Source organism: Salminus brasiliensis, chromosome 7, assembly GCF_030463535.1.
Source record: "Salminus brasiliensis chromosome 7, fSalBra1.hap2, whole genome shotgun sequence".
Lineage (NCBI taxonomy): Eukaryota > Metazoa > Chordata > Actinopteri > Characiformes > Bryconidae > Salminus > Salminus brasiliensis.
In genome coordinates, this window is record NC_132884.1 from 29,940,826 (window position 1) to 29,966,154 (window position 25,329).

General features: G+C 36.8%; 1 protein-coding gene across 1 annotated transcript; it reads left to right on the plus strand.

Annotated features, from left to right (window-relative positions):
• The first annotated feature begins 13,272 nt into the window (after positions 1 to 13,272).
• LOC140560242 (sodium- and chloride-dependent GABA transporter 2-like) lies at positions 13,273 to 22,585 on the plus strand. Its single transcript, XM_072684554.1, has 14 exons — positions 13,273 to 14,396; positions 15,844 to 15,978; positions 16,167 to 16,307; positions 16,549 to 16,630; positions 17,139 to 17,271; positions 17,561 to 17,695; positions 17,862 to 17,965; positions 18,083 to 18,207; positions 18,709 to 18,821; positions 18,954 to 19,091; positions 19,261 to 19,363; positions 19,516 to 19,616; positions 20,981 to 21,151; positions 21,805 to 22,585. Exons 1-14 carry the CDS (start codon positions 14,201 to 14,203, stop codon positions 21,946 to 21,948), a joined length of 1,821 nt encoding a protein of 606 aa, XP_072540655.1. The 5' UTR covers positions 13,273 to 14,200; the 3' UTR covers positions 21,949 to 22,585.
• The last annotated feature ends 2,744 nt before the right edge of the window (positions 22,586 to 25,329 follow it).

Below are 25,329 nucleotides of genomic sequence, written 5' to 3' on the forward strand. Positions count from 1 at the left end.
TCAGAACACGCCAAATAATTACTGTTATTAATATTCAGGTTTCGAAATGGAGACAGTGTGTCTAGATCAAACGGTATCTTCAGATGTCTCTGCAAAAACTGCCTTAAGGTATCTTGCCTAAGCCTGTCAATACATCTTCAGACACAGTGATAGCTGGGCATGTAGACATATTCCAAGGTTTCACTCATACTATATCTGAACCACTTTATTAAATAATAATAATGTAAAAGTTGTGACCCTTTGTGACCCCTAAGTACTTTTGACCTGACTACTGTCCGTCAACTGCATTGCTCAGGAAGCGTTAGCAGAGCTCTGCTGCCATCTAGTGTTCAACTTTTCTCATTCGCTATCACCATCTTCCCAAGTTTATTCAGTAGCTGTGTCTCACCTCTGCGCTCTTTCTGTGGTGTGGGATTCTTTTCTCAGCCTGACTTTCAGTTTGCCCTCCACAGAGAAATGCTGCATTTTTAAAATGTTTTCTCGAGCTCTTTCTCAAGTTGTCCCATTGTTCATCCCCCTCCACAAGCATGCGACCACACCGCAGAATGCAAATCAGTATGTAAATCAGGGGGTCGCACAGCTCTGAAGGCTCGTTTTGTTCGTTCATCCGCGTCTGAATGAAAGTTAGTTAACTCCTGAGTCACTAGTATTAAACAACCAAGAACAAGCACGACCAGGGAATACTGGTTAATTATCCAATGGTCGACAGCAAACTAATGATCACAGTAGTTAATGAGCCTTACTTAAAGTGTCTATTAATACACCAATACTTCTGAACATGGAGAAACTGACGTCACGAATTGACTAAAAAAGAAATATTGATTCTAAAATGCAGAACCTTTGATATTCCTCTGATGTCTTTCTCTAGATATATACTCTATTTTTATTATATATTTTTTCTATTTTACTTATTTTATATTTTGCATTTGCTCTCTATATTTTATACATTCTATCTTTTTACCTCATCCATGTGACAAATCAACTAGCATTTATTTCCAGGTTTAAATGAAAAAGAAAAAAACATTTGTAATGTAGTCTCAGACTTTTGGACCCCACTGAATCTAGAACAAATTACCTTGACTTCTTTATAATAACTACACTGTGCAAAAATGCTCTAGTATTAAAACATATATTAGTAATATATACGAATATATGTTTTATATACTGAAACTTATTTATTTTTATTTAGATAAAAATGAGATTTATTTAGTTTATCTTTATACTTGATGTAGTTATAGATATTTAACAGACCTTTAACTTTAACCATTAGTTTAAATGTTAAACTAAATATCTATTAAATTCATGTTCATTTTTTCCCTACCAATAAACATTACCCCCACCATAACCTTAACCTCAATTCAAAGTCCCCCCTAAATCTAAACCTCATCCTGGTCTTAAACCTAGAAAAAAAAAAAGTTTTTCAAATAAATAAATAAATAAATAAATAGATAAAACAAATTTGTTCCATAATGTTCCTTATATGTAATTGGGATGTTATAATAATAGAGATAATAGTAATTGTGTTTACTTGATGCATAATCTCTAAGCCAAGGTTATTTATAGAACCAAACATAGTTATTCTATGGCATTGTTCAAAGAACCATCTGAAGCACCTTGGTTTTAAAAGGAGTATCATAGGGGAATCAGCATGTCTTACAGTTGGGACATGTAATTCATGCTTTGAGCCATCACTAAATTTTAATTTTAATTTTTGCATTTTTGCACGAGCTGAGAGATACGGAACCATCACTGAAAGTAAAAGAAGTATGCAGACTCAGGCGGTAGAGTCAGTTCTCACAAGTGTTTCTCTGCCCGACATACCAAAGTCCCATAGTGCAATAGCAGAGAGCTGGGTTGGATAAGCAATGATAAAGGTGCTATTCTTACATGTCAGTGGAGCATCATCATGGCATCATGATCTTTAGGTATAAATGCTACATAGTGCTGCTTTAAGAGTGTAGGGGGATACAGTGTAGTGTCAACATATTGTGAATTGAGACCCACTTTTAACTGTGTGAAAAAATAAACATTTAATTGTCTGAAATGTAAACTATTATATCCTTTATTACAGTTAGCAAAAAAAACAACAACATTTGGTTGTTGAATCATTTAAGAAATGAGTTTCCGCTATGTGGTAGATTGTTGTAAATGCATCTGAATTTAAAATGAAATGTCATTTTATGCTGCATTCATTTTATAAAGTTATTATAAAGTTAGTCATACAATTTGTACTGTTGTTTTGTACAATTTGTACAGAATAATAACTGGGACAACTTCCCCCAGTCTCATAATTCAATGATGATTGTTCACTGGAGTACACAACACTCTGTCCTTAGCAGTGTCCTTTCTGTGTTCTTTTTAACCAGCAATGTTTAATGTTCTTATTCAGCAGTACGGGCCTAGCCTACACCAGCCTACAAATGGGGAACTCTTAAAAACATTAGTGTCTAGACGGACTAAATTAAGTGTTTACCTCCCATTCTTAGAATAGAAAACCTCCCTCTGTTCAGCAGGAGCATGTGTTATAGTTTTACTGTGATTTAACATCCCCTAAGAAGCAAGGATCAACTAGGGCTGCACAATATATCATGTCAGCATTGTAATCACAATGTGCGCATGTGTTATAACCTTCATCTGGTAGATATGTCATGAAACATTTTATCAAGCAGCAAAAAAGTTTTAAAAAATGTAATTTGACATTGCTCATCCTTTGATGTGACTATATCTACTCAATATTTTTATTATACTCCAAAATCGGATACACAGAGTGCATTATTAACAGCATGACATGTCAGTTTTTTCCAGCATCATGCAGCCCTATTTTCTTTTATTTTGTACTTGTCAGGCCTTAAGATCTTAAATGAGTTATTTACTGTACACATTATAGTGCTGAGTGAGTGGACTGTGGATTCGGAGTGCTGAAGGGTGTCACAGGTGAATTTCATTAATGACTAAACATTTGGATGTGTAAGGAGACACAGTGCAGAAGCCTGGCTGCAGCTGTCTTCACCTGGCTAAGGTCAGCCCCAGAATAATGTTGACAAGTAACTTGTGCAAGAATGCCTTAAAACACAAAACCAGCCCAAGAATCTGCCTGAAGCAGAGTAAAATGTAAAATATGCATTATTTGGAGTTCAGGCTAAACCAGAATGTGATAACAATATGATATCAAGAATTTATTTAGTTATTGCATTTTAGTATGCAATTAGTTGGAAAAGCAGTAATACTCACTAATCTCCATGCTGGTTAGCTGTGCAGCATCTCTTAAACATCTTCATTGCTGGTTCCATTGTCGCCCTGCAGCTGCTAACTGAAATCCTTGGTCCTCTGGGCCTGTTTTTACCTCAGAGTCTGATTAAAGCTCATGTATGTTGAGTTTTCTGTCCATATCCATTTATATCACAAATTACCTAAAAAAAAGTGGGACAGTCACTATTAATAAGTCATGTTTTGGTATGAATCTTGATATTCAGCCTGTTCTAAACCACACCAGACATCACACATACACATTAAGCTACTCATTAAATTATGCTGTGTGTTGACAAATCACTGACCAAGATTTTTTTAATGTAGCTTGTGAAAGAATGGACTCTACACTTAGATCACACTTCATGTCTGGCTTTTGGTACTTTAGTAGGTTTTGACATCTTGGCCTATTTTTGTTACATCTGGCCTCTGTACTGTACTGTAGTTTATTACTTTGCATGTGTAAAGAATTTGTGCTGTTTATATATAACAACAGACAAAATAATAAAAAAATCACCAATAAATTGTAAATGTTTACCAATTGAACCTTACATACCTCTTGTAGAACTACTATGCAAAGGAGCACACAGCAACATTTCATAGTCTATAATGTAAATTATTAGATTTGTAATAAATGGTAGCTCGAAAAGTGACGTTACACAGCACTCTGTACTCAGCAGCGAGCACCCTGTACTTTTTTAACCAATAACCTTTAAAAGTTAATCTTCGTATTTGGCAGCTTGTGTAATTTTTCACATTAACCTACAAATGGGACACTTGCTAGTATATAATGAAACAGCTTCTGTACCTCTTGTTTTCAGAACATCAGCATGTGTCTTCTGAACAGCTGTAATTTAAGGTACACTTCAGAGCACAATCAATCAAATATCTCCTGCAATGGTAACTTAACAAACAAGTAATTTCTAAATATTGGATATTAGCATATCATTAATACATGATTGAAACTTGGCAAAGAAAAATAATGTGTTTATTCATAAAAGAGTTTATTCAAAAAGTGTATTGAAAGTTATTTGGCTACAGTGCCCCTAGAAAGTTTGTGAACCCAATTTCTGGTATTTCAAATAGAACATTTTGTTTTAAATGAAAAAGGTTAGGTGAAACCCAAACACTGTCTTCCAACATAAAAGCTTCATCCCAACTGTTGAGCAAGGGGTTGACAATATTGTGGTTTGGGTCTGGTCTTCTGCCTTGAGTACACAATGTCCTGGCAATAGCAATGCATTTTTGAATTCTGTATTTCACCAGCAAATTCAACAAGACAACAATCCAAACAAGCAAGTCTACAAAGAAATGGTTACAGTAAGAGATATTCAACATTTCTACAACATTTCATTGCCAAGTCAGACCTAACCCCAAAAACTGTGGAAGGACCCAACAAGAACAGTTTATGCAAGGAAGCCCATATATGTATATGTATATATATGTATACAGTGCTATAATTATTCCAACCCAATGTGCAGGATTGATCACCAGTTACCGAGAATGTTTGACTGTAGTTATTGCTACTCAAGTTGGCCATTAGTTAACCAGCCAGATACCTGCTTCTCTACATGTTTCATTAAGTTGAAAGCTGAGTTGTGAAAAGCTGAGCTTATTCAGCAACTTACAAACATATTATAAATAAAATCTTTAATACATTTAATGTTGATTAGCAAGGACAAATGCGCTGGAACTGAACCTATCAGCACTAAATCGTTTTATATTTGGAGTTTAGTCCTTATTTATTTTGAATAGCTTTCAGAATTTAATCATTTCTTTTGAACTCATTCATGCTTTCTTAGTTAACAGTGCACAGTTTGTCTTCTGTATAATTCCTAGTTTTAACTCTGGATAAAACTCAGCTGAGCCCAGAGTTAATAGTTCTCCAGTAGGCATGTAAGGCACAGCAACTGTGCAGTTCACACTGATGTGATCAGTAAATAACCAGTAGTTAATATATAAATATAAGTAGTTTTACAGGTGATGTGTAGGAGTCAGTAATTCACCTCTTAAGTCAGTGGTAAACTAGCCTAATCACTAATACTAGTAATTAACCAGCATTCCTTGATAGATAATAGTTGTAGTGTCAGTATATCACTATGCATTAATTTCTGCTTTTTACCTGTAAAGTTACCCATCACCAACAGTATTCTAAGAAGTGTTACTAATAAAAGTAATATATTTAACTTTTTTACTATTAGTTTACTTATTAGACAATAATTATGGTGGGATAACACATTTTGTTCTATAATATTGACTGAAACAGCTAAATTGTGTACAGAGATTGTTAAGTACAGAGAACATTGCAGGTTTACTGAGTTTACTTGGATCATCCAGGTCTCTGTTTCAGCCAAGATATAAAAGAACACACCGCTTTTCACCTTATTATACTTACCTTAGTTAGGTATAAATCGGTCAGAGTATTTAAGATCATTCCAGCATTTTGAGTTAAGAGGGCACACAGTAATCAAATGTACACTAATTCTCTTTTGAGTTTGGTCTGGCAAAGCAATGCTGATATATATGTATATAGATATTATTACTGCTGTAAGTTCCATTATTATGAGAACAAATGCAGGCATGAGCATCCTGTAGCCTGAATTCTTAGTGACCTAAGACTAGCAAAAACACCTTGAAGCATTTTTATTACTAGTAGATTTCTATATGCACTACATGGACAAAAGTATTGGGACACCTACACATTACACCTACATGAGCTTTTGTGACATCCCATTCTAAATAAATAGGCATTAATATGGAGCTGGTCCCCCTTAGCGGCTTGCGGTAGTTTGTGACATCTTGGCCTCTTTTTGTTACATCTGGCCTCTGTACTGTACTGTAGTTTATTACTTTGCATGTGTAAAGAATTTGTGATGTTTATATATAAAAGACAAAATAATTTAAAAAATCACTAATTCATTGTCACTCAACTACATACCTCTTGTAGAACTACTATGCAAAGGAGCACACAGCAACATTTCATAGTCTATAATGTAAATTATTAGATTTGTAATAAATGGTAGCTCGAAAGTGACGTTACACAGCACTCTGTACTCAGCAGCGAGCACCCTGTACTTTTTAACCAATAACCTTTAAAAGTTAATCTTCGTATTTGGCAGCTTGTGTAATTTTTCACATTAACCTACAAATGGGACACTTGCTAGTATATAATGAAACAGCTTCTGTACCTCTTGTTTTCAGAACATCAGCATGTGTCTTCTGAACAGCTGTAATTTAAGGTACACTTCAGAGCACAATCAATCAAATATCTCCTGCAATGGTAACTTAACAAATAAGTAATTTCTACATATTGGATATTAGCATATCATTAATACATGATTGAAACTTGGCAAAGAAAAATAATGTGTTTATTCATAAAAGAGTTTATTCAAAAAGTGTATTGAAAGTTATTTGGCTACAGTGCCCCTAGAAAGTTTGTGAACCCAATTTCTGGTATTTCAAATAGAACATTTTGTTTTAAATGAAAAAGGTTATATTTGGTGAAACCCAAACACTGCCTTCCAACATAAAAGCTTCATCCCAACTGTGCAACAATATTGTGGTTTGGGTCTGGTTTTCTACCTTGAGTACACAATGTCTTGGCACTGCGTGGACAAAAGTATGTAATGAATATCTACTGAGCACTTGTACACATGTACACTTACTCATTCGTGCAATGCATAAAATCAGGATACGCACCAGCAGCTTCAGGTAATGTTCACATTAACCATCTGAATAGAGAAAGAAGTGTGATCTCCATGTTTTTAGGCATGGCATGACTGTTTGTGCCAGACACCTTGTTAATGAGAAAGATTTGAGTTGAGACTGGTTTAACTTGACAGAAAGACTATGACAACCAGTTGATAACCAGTCTGTACTGTGGTGAGCAGGAAAGCATAGCTTGAGGCAGATGTGCTACAACAGCAGAAGACCATGTCAGGTTCCAATTCTGTCAGCCAAGAACAGAAAAGTGGGCTGCAATGGCCACAGATTCACCAAAAGTGGATTCTACAGTTATAGACTGGAGAAATGTACAGCATGCCAACAGCATGAATCCATGTACAATTTAACTACTTCAAGCATGATAATGCTTTGTCACAAAGCAAAGTCATGAGTTCAGTGTTCTTCAGTGGTTTTCCCAGTCAAAGGATTTGATTCTAATAGACCTTTTAGATAAAGGTAGAAGGAGAGTCACAGCATAAAAAAACAACAATTCTGCAGGAATCATTTGATGTCAATTATGTCAACATGGGCACGAATCTCACTGAAATGTTTCCAGCATCTTGTGGAAGAAGTGAAGGCATTTACAGTGAGTCCAAGAAGTATTTGATCCCTTGCTGATTTTCTTTGTTTGCCCACTAATAAAGACACTATCCTTCTGCACTTTTAATGGTAGATATATTCTAACATGGAGAGACAGAATATCAAGACAAAAATCCAGAATATAATTTTAAAGAATATATTTTAATTAATTTGTATTTCAATGAGGAAAATAAGTATTTGATCCCTCTTGCCAAACACACTCAATACTTAGTGGCAAAGCCTTTGTTTGCAAGCACAGCGGTGAGACGTTTGTTGTAGTTAACCACAAGTTTAGCACACACACCAGGGGGAATTTTGGCCCACTCTTCTTTGCAGATCCTCTCTAAATCATGAAGGTTGGTGGGCTGTCGCTTGGCAACTCTGACCTTCAGCTCCCTCCATAGATTTTCGATCGGATTGAGGTCTGGCGACTGGCTGGGCCACTCCATGACCTTAATGTGATTTTTCTTGAGCCAATCCTTTGTTGCCTTTGCTGTATGTTTAGGGTCGTTATCATGTTGGAAGACCCAACCACGGCCCATTTTCAGATCCCTGGCAGAGGGGAGGAGGTTGTCCCTCAGGATTGTGCGGTACATGGCTCCATCCATCTTCCCAGTGATGCGGTGAAGTAGCCCTGTACCCTTGGCAGAGAAACACCCCCAAAACATTATGCTTCCACCTCCATGCTTGACGGTGGGCACAGTGTTCTTGGGGTCATAGGCAGCATTTTTCTTCCTCCACACATGGCGGGTGGAGTTGAGGCCAAAAAGTTCAATTTTGGTCTCGTCTGACCACAAAACCTTCTCCCAATAACTTGGTTCATCTTTCAAATGATCATTGGCATACTTGAGGCGCGCCTCCACATGTGCTCTCTTCAGCAGGGGTACCTTTCGGGCACTGCAGGATGTGAATCCATTGTTGCGCAAAGTGTTGCCAATTGTTTCCTTGCAAACTGTGGTCCCAGCTGCCTTCAGGTCATTTGCTAACTCCTGCCAAGTGGTTGCAGGACGATTTCTGACTGTTCTCAGCATCATTGCCACCCCACGAGGCGAAATCTTCTTTGGAGCACCGGGCCGAGGTCTGTTGATTGTCATGTTATACTCTTTAAACTTTCTGATAATTGCACCAATAGTTGTTACTTTCACATCCAACACCTTACTAATCTTTTTGTAGCCCATTCCAGCTTTGTGAAGGTCAACAATTCTGACTCTGAGGTCCTGTGACAGCTCTTTGGTTTTACCCATGTTGGAGACTTGAAATCTGTGTGATCTGTCTGATTCTGTGGACAGGTGTTTTTCACACAAGTGATTAGTGAGAACAGGTGGCTTCAGGTCAGGTAACAAGTTGATTGGGAGTGTCTAACTGGTCTGTAAAAGCCAGAACTGCTAATGAATACTAAGGGATCAAATACTTATTTCACTCCATGAAATACAAATCAATTAATATATATTCCTTAGATTTATTTTCTGGATTTTCTTTTTAATATTCTGTCTCTCCATGTAAGAATACATCTACCATTAAAAGTATAGAATGATCATGTCTTTATTAGTGGGCCAACGAAGAAAATCAGCAAGGGATCAAATACTTCTTGGACTCACTGTACATAAATAAAATTAAAAACATATAGCACAAAGAACATGGAATTAAAGACAAAAAATATGAAGTAATTAAAATTATTGCAATTTAATATAAAAATATTTAATTTAGTTTAAATAAAACGTAGAAAATAATTACAGATAAAATGAATAGGTCACATAGTAAACTTTAATCAGAAAAGCTGAAACATACCCATACAAGTATAAATAAAAGTATAGGAATGGGGAAAGAAAAAGAAATACCTGCAACTCTTAACCCCTTAAAACAGCCTATGGCCTGCTGACATTACAAACTTCTATTTCTAAATAATAGCCCCACCTGTTTGTACAGACGTCCCTGTACTTACTATATAATGCACCTTAGTGTGTAATAAGCCTTGGACTATGAATTGTAGGACATGATGATTAATGTGGGTCAGGAGAAAATGTTTTGACAGTAAGTAGTGTGAGCAGAGAAGCAGGGCTCATGAAATGCAGGTGAATAGTAATGAAAGGGAGGAGCTTTGGGTGGAGCTGTAAAATTCCAAAACAGAATCCCAGGATGCGGATAACTTGGAGACAGAGGACTTCACAGACTGGTAGAACAATGCGCACATTTTATTCTGCAGCATGTCAGTAGTAAATGGCTTTAACGTCCAGCACATTTTAGATGAATACTGAGCAGATTAGTTTCTACAATAATAAACAAAACAACTTCAGCACACTCCGAACAGACATTTCACTGTACCACACTCTCAGCAAAAAGCGTTCTATACAGTAGCACTGAATAATAAATCATTTGAGCACTCAAATTGTTTTTTGAGTTGTGATGGTTTAATACATATAGAATCTTAGCCTTTACCTAAGGACCTTTGAAAAGTACACTATAATGTGGTAATTCATTGTTTATAACGTGAAAACTAGTCTATAATCAATAATATAATATAATATAATATAATAATATAATCAACTAATTAATCTATACCAGTCTGGTCAAGAGGAATTTGTACATATGTTACTAAAAGACCATTTCAGGATGGGCATGTATGTATGAAATATGAAACAGGCACTCATGCAAATGTTATGTTGTGGTGCACTTTTTTATGAGATCATGTTGTCTGTACGCCTTCTCTAATTTGAATGATTTATACCTCAGAATGACTGATCTCTATGTTGACAGAATATCTTTACTGCTTATCTGAAGAACGGTAGTTAGGCCTCCACTCCCATATTCACCTCCTGTTGACGATATATCTTTGAAAAGTAGTACTTACTACACAAGCTGAACATTATCAGACATGTTAAACTAACACTAGAGGTCAGACTTAAGTGCTGTTGCTGCTTCTTTGCGTCTGAAACATCTGGAGGTCTCAGGACTGTCAGTGTCAGGAGGTTTACTAAGTAAACTCAAACATTTTGTACATTGTTACTGCACACCAGTAGCCTCTGTCCCTTTTTGGTAAGTAAGCAGTTCCTTTTAGGTCACTTAAAATACACCTCTTCAAACACATACTGCAGCCACTGTACCCACGGAAGTATGCATTGACGTGTAAATAGAACACTTCCCATTCAGGTTTTGCTGGTTTTACTGAGGGGCCTGGGCAGTGCAGGTAATATCAGGTTTCTAAAAAACGGAATAGATTAAGCAAGATTGGAAAAATAAAACCTTCATCTGAGCGTTTTACTAAAGGCAAAAGATTAAACCCACATCCGAAGGCTTATTATTCAGCACCTACATAATAAAGGGTTGAAAAAAATGAGGAGTGGTTGTTCAGACCCTCCAGCAGGGTCTTAAATATTACAGGGTTAAAATGGTTGATTCTGAGTCTGAAGTCATCTGTTCTCTTGCAATCTTTCACAACCGAGTAAGAGTTTCATGTGGAAGTTGGCATGAGATCAGGTCTAGCAAGCAGGAGAAAAAGAGAACAGTTAGGTGTTGGTTGGTGAAGCAGAGAGAAACTGAGAGTGAGACAGACAGAGAGGCTGAAGGAAAGGGGGAGAAACAGAAGCCCATGCTAGTTGCCAGTGAGACCACTGATAAGACATGTCTGCATATCTCTCTAAAAAAAACTAGTAAAACAGAAGGGCAGAGACAGAGAGGGTGTGCCCCTTGCCCTCACAAGCCCAGTGTTAGCTTGCTTTTTAGGGGTACCTCTACGTACTGATCTAGGATCAGCATGCTTTCCCTCATCTGGTATATTCAGCATGGTGCAAGACAAAGCAAGGCCAGTTTCAGTCAGTGGCTCACAGCAGCTCTGTCTCCGGGGCTCTAGACTCCTCCTCAATTCTTCTCATTCCTGTTGTGTCAACCTATCATTCTGAGCTGCTGCTTCTAATGGACAAAGCCATATGTAGAAACGGGCCACCACACAGGAGACATAAAAGACAGACATCTGCAGTCTCAGGTAATGTCTGATGCCTCTTTTACTGATTTTCTTTCTCTTTTCTTCTTTCTTGCTTTTCTTGTTGTTCTGGATGGCAGCAGCAGCCATAAACAGGAAACAACGTTGTTTTTTTTTACCCATCTAAATTGACTTTAGAATTTAAGTGGACTGTTAGCCATGAAGATGAGTGACATTTCTGTCACTGGTGAATTGACAGCACTATTAATCTTTGTGTGTGTGTGTGTGTGTGTGTGTGTGTTTTTTTTAAAGAGCCACCAACGGAAAGATACTGACCCAAAGGCACTACCTCTGTTTGCACTGCTCTGAAGAATCCTTTAGTGTGAAACCGTTGATTTGTTAAACACAAAGCAGGTGGGTCTGGTCAGGAAAGGGATATGATTTGACTATCAAAGGAGGCAGAGGAAGGTGCAGATGAAGGGTTATCCACAGGTTGTGGGAATGAGATCAGAAAGCCCTGAGGATTTTGAGCTATTTCATTATTTTGCTATTTTGAGTTGATGACAGAGATGACAGCAGCCTAGAGACCTAGGTCTTGTTGGACTACTATTTATTAACTGTATAATGACCCCTTGAACCCTCACTAGTGGTCACTCAGGTTTGATATATGATAAGTTAAAAGACTTTTTAATTAGGTCTGTAATTTTGGGGATTGTGGGAAATGATTGTTTTGAACTGTTTTTTAACCTTACAGCTTATGTCACACAGTGTTTACATCTTTCCCCCCCCTTTCCATTGCTTCCTAATGTAGTTCTAAACAGCTATGATAAGGAGCAACAGCTGATATTGCAGTACTTTTCCACTTGCAAAAACGGGGGCTGCACTCCAGTGGGTGTATCCTCTTGAAACAGTAGCTCTGAGCTAAACTGCAGAATATATTGAGCTAAACTCCAGAATGCAGTCTTGCCCTGCTAAACAAGACTCTATTTTTGTTCGGAATTAAGTTTTTTTTTAACCAAAGCTGTAGAACATGCTGATGGGTAAGTAAACTCTAAGAATAGTGTGCAACAGTGTAAGCCTTGATTTTGCTGGCAGAAAAGGACTAGGCCTTCTGGGCCTCACGGGCTCTTAAACTGAAAGGATATATAAATTGATTTGAATATCTTTGTTGCAGTCCATTAGGGAGTAACTAGTGGCAACTTAAATGAACATGAGTCATTTTTGATAGGGGTTTAAATAACATATTTCAAAATTAGCTTGGGTCCAACTCCAAAACAGCTTTACACTTATCATGGACCCCAGATTTACTTATGGGCCTCATTTCACATCACATGCCAAAGATTACATAACAAACCAACACCAAATCATGTGACTACTGTGTGATTATATGAATTGTATTAAATGATATTGTTTTATACTGGTTTATATAGTTTTATATCTTTATATTACAGTGCTTTGCAAAAGTATTCACATTTTTGTGTTTTGTTACCTCACAACCTGAAATTAAAATGGATTATTTGAGGGTTTGCATCATTTCATTTACAGAACATGCCTACAACTATGAACATTTGATATTTATTTTATTGCGAATCAAACAAATAGGACAAAATAACAAAAAACAGTGTGCAAAACTATTCACCCCCCCTTAAAGTCAGTACTTTCTAGAGTCGTCTTTAGCAGCAATTACAGCTGCAAGTCGCTTTGGATATGTGTCTATGAGCTTGCTACATCTTGCCACAGGGATTTTTGCTCATTCCTCAAGGCAAAACTGCTCCAGCTTCTTCAAGTTAGCTGGTTTCTGCTGGTGAACTCAAGTCTACTCAAGTCTGACCAAAGCTCCTCAATTGGATTAAGGTCTGGCCTTTGACTAGACCATTGAAATACATTTAAACATTTCCCTTTAAACCACTCGAGTGCTGCTTTAGCAGTATGCTTTGGGTCATTGTCCTGTTGAAAGGTGAACTTCCGTCCAATTCTCAAATCACTGACTGACTGAAACAGATTTTGCTCAAGAATATCCCTGTATTTAGAACCATCCATCCCCCCCTCGACTCAGACCAGTTTCCCAGTCCCTGCTGCTAAAAAACATCCCCACAGCATGATGCTGCCACCACCATGTTTCACTATGGGGATGTGTTGGTTTTGCACCAGTTGCACCTGTTTTCCTTGGTGGCCAAAAATGTTGGTCTCATCTGACCAGAGCACCTTCCTCCATATATTTGGGGAGTCTCCCACAAGCCTTTTGGCAAACTCAAAACGAGCCTTCCTATTTTTGTGTGTAATGAAAGTCCAGCTCTATGGAGTTTATAGCTTATTGTGGTCGTTATGGACAGATACTCCAGTTTCTGCTTGAGAACTGTGCCCGTTTTCATTTGATGATAATGAATTTGATGGTCAGGTTGGGTTTTATAACCCCCAAAAAAAGCCAAAAAAGCAAAAAGCCAAGGAGGGTGAATACTTTTGCAAGGCACTGTATATCTCATTTTTGTCCGCTTTTCCTATTCTCTTGAAAAGTTTTTATACAAGGTAAACGCAAGGTTGTGTTTCAGCAGAAATAACTCATTAGATCATTACTAACAAACATGTGTGATCCATATAATAACCAACCTGTGAAAACTTGAAGTGCGTTGAACAATCACGATTCCCCATGGGTGCATTCCTATACATTGCCTTTCCTGTTAAAAGAACTTGTTGTAGCCTGTTTATATATGTGCTTTTTATCTTCTGAGCAGCATTATGGAGCAAGGCTTTGAGCCAGAAGTGCGGTTAAAGCTGATGAATAGGGCAGGCCCTATGGCAAAGCCCCAGCCCAAACCGCAGCAGAGAGAGCAATGGGCCAGTAAACTGGAGTTTTTCCTAGCTGTTGCAGGACACATTATTGGCCTAGGAAATGTATGGAGGTTCCCTTATCTGTGTTACAAGAATGGAGGAGGTAAGCAAGGAACTACTTTGCCCTTATTTATAAAAAAAAATCCATATTAAAACCTTGAACCTTTTTTGTTTGATCTGAATGATTATTGTTCAGTAAACACTTACTTTTATTTGGTAACTACTGTGAAATTAATATTCTAATATTTTATGCAGTTATGAGAGTGAGGAGTAGTTTATGAGACTAGAGTCTAGCCTTACATACAGGCCCTCAGAGTTCAGAAGGTTAACACTCAGACCTTATTTTATTTTTTGCATGCATTCTTAATACATGTTGATATAATAATAATAATAATAATAATAATAAGACTATAGGTGCAGTTTTCATGCTTAATGTGTTTTTTCATGTCAGTTACTATGTCTAAAAACAAATCTTTGGCATGCTCTGCTAGGTTCTTTATTTTGAAATCATCAGTATTGAAATTACTAGAAGAGATTAGCATTAAAGGCACACAATACTTTTAGTTGAAGTGCAGGCCTCAGATCAGCATTAGGGAAAGCTTGGTTCCTGGAGAAACGCTTAAACATGCCTACTGTATGTGGTACTGTTTCTCTAGGACAGGGGCCGCATGAGGCGGTGGGTGAAGTTGTATAACTGCATACTTGGTTTTGTGGTAAGACATGCAAGTGAACTCAGTGACTTAAACACATGAGCAGGATTGTACAAAAGTTTACATAAGCTTCTCTCTTTCTTAAATTATCTGGTGCATGATGCTTAGAGCAATAATTCACTGAAAAATCAAAAAGTACAAAGTACCGTATTGATGTTACCCCTTATGTAGTCAATCAATCAAGACTGATGTCTAATTGTGCTTCTTATGCACAAGGTTCTTTGAAGATTTGCTATAGTTACTATAGCTATAGAAATAGCTATGGTTATGTATATAAAACCATGAATCAATCTCGAAGAATCATTAGAATGCCAACATATCTTTGTCTGGTTAAATACCTAATACCTTATAGGACCTATATACTTATAAAGAACCTATATAGAAAATACTTTCTAGAAAATATATATTTTTTTGCACTACAGAAAACTTCTCTTGCAAAGAGTCAATCCATACAGAATATCTATGGATATATTTTTCTAAATAAAATGCTAAATGGTAAATGGTGCTAAATGGTGAATTATGAGCAAATGGTGAATTATGAGCTTCCGTTACTTGTTAGCTTCATTAGTTTCATAGTTCTGGTACAAAACGAAGTCACCAAACATGTCTTGACTAATTGATTAGATTTGGGGTAAAGAGTAAATTCTGTAAATTGTGTAAACTACTTCTTTGAGTGTGCATGTAAATAACAAGAGTAGCCGACCACATAGATTGCATTAACCTTTGCTGATTGAACATTGCTAGTTGACACACACACACACACACACACACACACACACACACACACACACACACACACTTTGAGGCATTGTGTATTGAATGCCATTTTCTGCTTCAAAGGAGCTTTCTTTGTGCCATACGTGCTCTTCCTGTTTTCTTGTGGGATACCGCTCTTCTTCTTGGAGACATCACTGGGCCAGTACACCAGCCAGGGAGGGATCACATGCTGGAGGAAGATTTGCCCCCTCTTTGAAGGTGAAGAAGAACAATGTCCCCAACCCACTGTCAAATATATTAAGCCAGTGTTTAAAAGCTGTTAGCTACAGGCACACCTTATAAAGTGTCCCACAAGATACTGAGCAAGCATTTAATGTTCATTTTGCAACATTATAAAAACATCAGGAATTGTTGGATAGAGACAAATCTTTTGCATTTCTTCTCAGGACTGGGCTATGGTAGCCAGGTAGTGGTCCTGTACACTGGAGTCTATTACATCATCATCCTGGCCTGGGCGTTTCTCTACCTGTTCTCCTCCTTCACCTCAGAACTCCCATGGGCTAGCTGTAGGAATAGCTGGAACACAGGTGACAATACTGACATTGTAAAAACCTGCCAGTACAGCAGTCTAGAGTTACACCATGTTCTTTCGATTAAATAGAGTTCAGTTTAGCTGAATGAACTTTAATGATAGGTTTGGAGCACATATTTCGCTGGCATGCCCAACACAACCTCTCCCATTGTCTGGGGTCTGTTGGAATTTTCAAGGCTAATATTCTTTAAATGTGGGAACTTATAATAAGTGTCTTTTCATTTTCTATGTTCTAGAGCACTGCGTGGAATTTAGTCAGAGCAATGTTACTGAAAATATTCCAGAGAAAGTGGCATCCCCAGTTGTGGAGTTCTGGGAGTGAGTATTTGGAAATGCTACTTTTTTTACCAAAAAAATAAATTGACCTAAATTTGATTAATTTTTTTCTGTGTCACAAAACACATAATAGCCAGTATTTTTGAAATTACTCCACATTTTATTGTGCGTTTTTGCATGATTTGCATGAGATATGTATATGTGTATATGTGTATATGTTGTGTGTTAGCTACATTATTCTTGCAGTTCCAGTGTAAATTAAAGAAGAAGAAGCAAACTTGATAAACTTCATCTGGGGTTAGGGCATAGCTACACTGGCATAGCTTTCCAAAGATTTAGCTACAATGAAATAGTCTAGACCCTCCAATCTAAACTCTGGCTCTGACAGAATGTCACTGATGAGATAGTACTAAAAGTTTATGTTTTACAGAAGTTGCACATGATGCTACAATAAACATGTCTGTCCCTTCAGAGAAAATAGAATAGAGCTTGGATGAACTGAAACATAAGCAAAGGTCGAGATTACATTCTACATTCTCTGTCCTTTCAGGAGAAGGATTTTGGGTTTGTCTGGAGGGATTGATGAGGTTGGTAATGTGAGATGGGATCTGGCGCTGTGTCTCCTGCTGGCCTGGATCATCTGCTACTTCTGTGTGTGGAAAGGAGTGAAGTCTACAGGCAAGGTGAGAATATAGGGCAGAAATGTATGTATTACATTATGATGCTTAGAAGGCTGTGGTCATTGTTTGGTTGTTAAAGTCCACCAAGTTTAAGGTTCTTCAGCATTTTTAACGACATTGTTGGAAAGCTTTCCAGAAGAGCACAAATAATGTTTTTGTTCAAGGTTGAACAGAACTGCATTCAGAAAAATGACTCTTTGCCTAGTTTTAAGGTTAAGCTATATGATTGCATTATAAATGAGTTGGGCCCTGCTGCTTTAGTGTTTAGCACTTTATTGTGTGTTTTTCTAAGGTGGTCTATTTCACCGCTACGTTTCCGTATTTGATGCTGGCAGTTCTGCTGGTGCGTGGACTAACACTGCCAGGAGCCATTAATGGTATCAAATTCTATCTGTACCCAGATCCTTCACGCCTCACTGACCCTCAGGTACTGAAAAAAAGGGAAAAAAATCTTCTCAGCAATTAACATTTGTTCTTTAGCATTATTATGAATATAAATGAATGTAATGTTTAAAAATGTTACACATTTTGGCTTTGAAAGCAATGTGTCATTATTTTCAACGAACATTAAAACATGATATGTTCCATTTCAGGTATGGATGGACGCAGGTAGTCAAATCTTTTACTCCTATGGAGTTTGCACGGGAGTTCTGACAGCTTTGGGAAGCTATAATAAATATGAAAACAACTGTTACAGGTGCTTAAAAGATATCTACTAGAACATTAGCCCATTGTGTCTACAGTATGTGTTTGTGTTTAAAGAAGTATCAGCAGTAACAAAAAAATGAATGTATTACCTTTTTCTGTTTTGCAGAGACTGTGTGTACTTGTGCCTGCTAAACAGCCTGACCAGCTTTGTGGCTGGCTTTGCCATCTTCTCTGTGTTGGGTTTCATGGCAGATGAACAGGGAATGGACATTTCAATGGTGGCAGAGTCAGGTACGATTAGGAAAAAGGAATCAACCTTTTTAGTCAGTAATTTAAATCATTTAGTTTGTAGTTTCTCTTTGTGTGTAATGTCACTATGTTACGTTGGTGATCTCATCTGTACTGGTCAGTTACAGTTACAGCTTTCAGCTCGTATGCAGATAGATGATTAATGTATAAAGTTACTGAGCTCTATAAGTTTGTTAGTACTCAAGTAGCTTTATTGAGCATGTGGATTTGTAATTTGTAATGAAAGCAACAATACTTTGACTTGAGTAAAAGCTACTTTACCTACCGTTACACATTTGATGAGCATGGCAAGTCTCTTCTGAGAATTCTGTTTTTTATTGCAAATGTATAACTGCTTGAATAGACTTGTTTATGCTGTTGCAACACATTTTAAAATACACACATTAATCATTTTGCATGTCTAACACTCTATGAGTCTGTTCCTGAAGAAGTTTGAAGAATTCTCGTAAAGCTTTTCGCACTCATCAGTCTTTGTTACCGTAGGTCCTGGACTGGCATTCATTGCTTACCCACGGGCAGTGGCCTTAATGCCTTTACCTCAGTTATGGGCAATTTTCTTCTTCATTATGATAATTTTCCTTGGATTAGACAGTGAGGTATGTTGGCACTCCATTCACTTCCAGCTTTGAACTAGTTTCATAAATGAAGAACACCTTCTTTATGTGGCATCATCTTAAGGCCTGTCATACAGAAGCACTGTTTGATGAGGTTACTTTTTTGTGTTGCAGTTTGTCTACCACGAAGCTCTAGTGACAGCCATCTCCGACATGTATCCCTCCTTCTTCCAAATTGGACACCGGCGTAAAATCCTGCTCCTTCTCATCTGTGTGGTCAGCTTCCTTGTTGGCTTGCTGATGGTAACAGAGGTGAGAGGTTATCCCTTGTTCCCTTGTTAGTGGTGCCAGTGCAGAATACTTAGAGCTACTTAGAGTCCTGATTATATTCTTCAGAATAAAAATCAAGTTTTGGTTCTCTCTCTCTCTCTCTCTCTCTCTCTCTCTCTCTCTCTCTCTCTCTCTCTCTCTCTCTCTGAAGGGTGGCCTGTATGTCTTCCAGTTGTTTGACTATTATGCTTGCAGTGGAATGACTCTCCTGGCATTTGCCATTCTTCAGTCCATCTGTGTGGGATGGGTTTATGGTAAATATTTTTCTTTTATTGTTTATATCATTTATTATGTTGGAAATATGAATCTCAGTATGCAAGACTAACAAATTGACAGTGTTATTGACAGTAAAGAAAAAAACTATAGAATGATGTCCAGTGTTTGTAAGTGGTATTTGTGATTTCAGGTGCAGATCGTCTGTATAACAACATTGAAGACATGATTGGTTATCGTCCCTGGCCTCATATGAAGTACTGCTGGAAATTTGTGACCCCTATTATTTGCACAGTGAGTTATATGCAGGCTAAACAGTTCTCAAAAGAAGATGACAGAATTTACTGAAAATCCTGACAGTCATCAGCGGTTACTAAAATTAGAGCTTTTTTATTTACAGTTTTTATTTTACGGCAGACCATGAGTCAGTAGAGTTATAAAAGGAGCTTCCCAGAGGAAAGAAAAATCAGAAAGTAGATCTTCTAAATAAATTTGTAGTTTCTAGAATAATGAGATCAGATGGAGAGACAGAGGAGACTTTATATTAAAGCACATAATATTATTCATTTTATTCATATTATATGCTCTTCAAATGTGTCCCTTTGGGTAAAGACAGCAATCTTACATGTGTCTCCTCTTGAGTTTTAGAACAGATCTCAATAAATAAAAATAATAAATAATAACACTTGTTCACTAAAGACAGAAGTCTCAATGTGAACTCGACCATTTTTCATTCAGGCCTAATGAGAGTGTTTTCAGTTTGATGCTGTGAATTACTATTTTATTTGGGTAATTTTATTCTCCTTAATAGCTGCGCATATTACAAATATATCAGTTCAAGTTCAGTTTAATCAAATAAATCATTGGAAGTTCCGATAACCAAATCAAAGTAGTTCCTGTTCATTCTTAAAGAAAGAATATGGAGTCTTAAAAGAGAGTAAATCTCTCTTGTAAAGACATGTCTCTTTTTGTCTAGTGCTATAAGCAGAGGAACATCTGTGACAAAGTTGATCTCTAAATTAAACATAAGTAAGATCTAGAGACATCAAAGATACATTTTTGAGCAATACAGTTGTCCTTTCGGCTCGATACAATTTGAAAATATTTGCTTTGGATTACAGAAGAGTTTTGTCAATTTATTGTGTATTAACCGCCACAGTATACATTCAAATAGTGCATGACCATTGTGTCCCTACATACATTTTAAAAATAAAGGTTCCTAAATGCTTCTTGGCTTGGGTAGACAGGCAAAAAAACACTTTAATTGGTATAGAACATTGTATTGGGTTCTTCATACTTACATATCATGTATAAACAAAGAACATGAATCAAGACTGGTTTTTTGAATAGTGGTTCTTCTATATCTCCAAAGTGAGAGTTTGTGAGAATGTAGGACCAAGCTTTCAGTTGTAGATCTGTTGGTGACACCTGTCACCAGCGTCTGACCTACTTGGAAAGACAGGTGGGATCTTCTGTATACAGCAAATTTGCCAGTGTTAAATCAACCCTGTTGGTATTAAATTAACACTGTGAGGGTTAAAACTTAAAAAGCACAGTACTTTTTCACAGTAATTTAACACTAACAGTGTTTATATGAACTCCAACAAATTGGTTGTGTAGGACTCTGACACTGTTCCCATTTCTGTTTTTTTTTTCAGGGAACATTTGTCTTCTCCTTGGTTAAGTACACCCCCCTGAAGTTCAATAACACATATGAGTACCCTTGGTGGGGCTATGCCATTGGAGGCTTCTTCACACTCTCCTCCACCCTGCTGGTCCCTTTGTGGATGATGTATGCCGTGTGCAAAACCCCTGGGTCTATGCGTCAGGTAAGTAATCATACTGCACATGCAGCCCAATTCAACTTTAATCATGAAGAGAATGGAAGTGACAAGTCAGTGGTGCCAGTGCAAACAGTTTGCTGTTGTATTAGTATTGAAAACACATCTCCTGTTCCTTGAAATGGAAGGTTCATTTCAATTAAGCTATTTTGTTTTTTGTGGACACCCCTTCTAGTGAATGCATTCAGCTACTTTTTCAGTGAAAGAGTTCCTACCAAATGTCGTCAATCATTTAGAATGTTTGCTCTCCTATGTCGACTTACATCGGAGTTACGAGGCTAACATAGCTAAGACACGATGAAAATTTACAGCCTGTCAATTAGCACTGTGCAAACTGGCTGCCAAAATCATCACACACTTGCCTCAAACTATGTAGAGATGTTATGCAATCTCAAATAGACTTGCTTGAGTGGTTTCTGACACTGTAACCTCATAGCTCCAGCAGTAATTAAAGAAACCACAGACATCAGACCCCAAACATGTCTGACTGACTGACTCCATTTTTGTGGTATGGTCAAAACTGTTTATTTATTTTTCATTACAAACTGAACTTTAATATGGGGTCATAGCATTTTTTTCAAATTCTTGTGCTTATGAAGAACACTTTACTGATTTAACTGTAAAATCTCTTTCTGAAACAGAGAATGAGAACCCTGTGCATTCCAGCTGAAGACCTGCCTAGTCCAAAATCTCCTAAAAAGGAGCTGACCTCTTGCACATTCGAGACTTTTACAGATCTTCAGACCTTACGCACTGTTGACAGACACACTCCAGCAGATGTCTGAGCCTCTCTGTCAAACACAAATATGTATACACACACTTCAACATTCTCACTGTTACACAGTGGCCCCTTACAAAATTATCATCGCCGTGGTCATCATCATCGTCATCATTGTAGTCATCTCATTGCATCATGTCTTCTTTTTCTTAAACCAGAAAAGTTCCCTTGATTGTGTTGTCTTTCATTTTGTTTACTTACAACATTGATTTGTTCTTCTCTTTTATTCGCATCAACATTTTGAACTGTTTGTTGCGTTTACTGCTAAAGTAATATAATGGTATGAAAAAGTTGTGTGAACAAAACAAAGAAGAACAGAGAAGATGCGATGTTGCATAACATTACAGTTAATGCCAGTTCTGATAACTGGTATATTCATACTTATATTTATAAGTGATTTCTATAGATTATTTTGTTTGGTATTTTACAGTGGTTAGTCTTTGTGAGTGTCTGTGGTGAAAACAGGGCATTTGAAATGTCGTCTGATTGAATGGTCTTGCATGAAATTGTATGTATTTTGCTGCATGTGTCATATGAATGTATGTTTGTATGCTTTGATTGGGCTCATTTGTAATAGATGAAGTTCCCAGTTTGGGCATAATATGCCTTACATAACTACTGTCACTTTGGTCCAGATTGGTTCCTTTACGGTTACTTTACATAAATAAAAAAATAAAAAAAACTTGAAAACTACAGATACTTACTTACTGTTATGCTTCATGTGAAGTGCTTCACTATAAACAAAAGTGTTTTCGGGTTACTGCCAATTGCAACTCTCGGCAAAATGCATTTCGTGGTAAGATCTCTTCAGATGAAAGAAACTATTCCCTACCTCTCACACATTGAAAAATACAGTCATATTTTCTGACAGCTTTAGAGGAACAGTTCCATCTACTGGACATATTATATAATTGCCAGGTCCTCAGTGTTTACCCTTAAAATACATAAACGACTTTTCAGACAGACTGCTACCAAACTAACACTAATATTTCCATGTATGAAAATAAAATTGTTAAGTGTTGTACTGCAATTCCTTGAAAAACGTCACTTGATGTTGAATTGACTAAAATATGATATACAAAACATTTTTATACAATCCTTATTATTGCAATTGTCTTATTTTTCTTGGCTAAAACAAAATGTGGACTAAAGCAAAAATAAACAAAAATAAAAGAATGTATATAAAAATTTGCAAAACACAAAAAATTGCAGTATACATATATTTTGTTGCGGGAGGATAGCAGAGTTACCATTCTGCTTGGCATTTTTGTGTTCATTTGTAAATGTCTGTACAGTGGGGAAAAAAAGTATTTAGTCAGTCACCAATTGTGCAAGTTCTCCCACTTAAAAAAATGAGAGAGGAATGTAATTGACATCATAGGTAGACCTCATCTATGAGAGACAAAATGAGAAAAATCACATTGTCTGATTTTTAAAGAATTTGTGATTTGTGATTTCTGATTTTTTTTTCTCATTTTGTCTCTCATGCATGAGGTCTACCTATGATGTCAATTACAAGCCTCTCTCATCTTTTTAAGTGAAAGAACTTGCACAATTGGTGACTGACTAAATTTTTTTTTCCCCTATTGTATGTATGTATGTATGTATTTATGTATGTATGTACTGATTTATGACTCAAATTATACAACATTACACAGGTCTGGCGAACATTGTACTGCCCACTTCACCCCGAGTAGCAATAAAAGCACTGCTATTCTCTCTATCACAGGTCAGTGGGGCATCAACACAATTTGTTATTTCAAGGTACAATTTGCTGCACAATGTTGCTTTAAGTAACATATAAAACTGCTGTAAAATATTTAGCGTATGTCATCATAAGGATATATTCTAAAAAGTATATTACATATGTCAATAATATAACTGACTAGCCCTAAAGCCCTAAATTAGCAAAATACTGGAATAATGGAACTGCTTACTATCCATTTACACAGTGAGAAATTGTGACCTTTCTTGAAATCAGTAAGTGGACCTGGTTATGTAGAGAAAGATGCTCTGTGTATATATGTGTGTGTGTGTGTGTGTGTGTGTGTGTGTGTGTGTGTGTGTGTGTGTGTACAGACCTGTGATTTAGGACATTAGCTAGAATCAGTGAACATATGTCAACAGCTATGTCTAGGCTCTGCTCAGGCCAAATAACAAGCCAAGGCTTCAACAGTGTTACCAGCTCATTAGTAGCCATTAATTTCACTAATCATACACTCTAGCTGCTAGCGACAGGACATCCTTCTCTAAAGTGTTAACATCCAATAACTTCAGAGCTGTCCGACAGATGGGTCCATGTTGTTTACATAAACTCCATATCAACACAGCCTATTAGTTTAGGTATGGTTTTGACTTAGTGGATTCTAAAAGAATCAAACATTAATTGTAAAAATTGCAATATACAGTATTATAAATACTTATTAATATGCATTTCTGAAGATTATCTGATTAGTTGTGTTTTTGCTCAGCATTGAAATAATAGAAAAAAAGTCATCAATCTGTTTTTGCAGAGAGTATTGTATGTGTGAGCAGTAACACATTGTATCTGCAGGCAGTGTTGTGTTCTGGTTGAGCCAGAAGCAGTAGCAAGGATAGTCCAGCTGGATATGCTGGTTGAACAGCATGTTCTTGGTATTGGGAAAGTCAACATTAACCAAAATTAGCAGCAAAGCATGAAAAATTTTCTCACTGTCACAAAAACAACTGAAACTCTGAAATTTCTTGAAAACAATCTCTTTTCATTGACTTCCATTATAAGTTCTGAAGGTTTTGTGCATATGCACAAATTACTGATGCAACCCAGACACGCAGAAATAGAAAAAAAAAAGATAATTTGATAAAAAAACAATTGGACAGCGATTGCAACACCATAACCTAGACTTCACTTAACTGTTAACCATTAACTGTAATCCTAATTGTAATCTTTACAATAATCTAAACTTAACCAAACCCTTGCCTCAACCCTAAATGTAACTGTAGTAGAAAGTGAAGTACAGTTCCTGTCCTTTAATTCCTCTTGTAGAAGTACCATAACGGAGAAAAGCAGAATGCTGTGATGCTGCTCTTTTCTCAATTATTACATAGCCATAGTACATAGTACATAGCCAGCTGAGTTGTGTGTATTTGGCAAAACAGTGTCACAAGTGGACAGGAGCTCCTTGTGATTTGTAAAAACATAGGAGTAGCTGTTATGTTACAAATGTTATGAATTTCTTTGGGTACATTTTAGTCTTTATATGTACAGTGTGTGCAGAATTATTAGGCAAGTTGTATTTGAGAGGATTCTTTTTATTATTGAACAACTATGTTCTCAATCAACCCAAAAGACTCATAAAGACTCTTCTGACCTATTTTGCCAAAGGAAAGGAAGTTGCCTAATAATTAA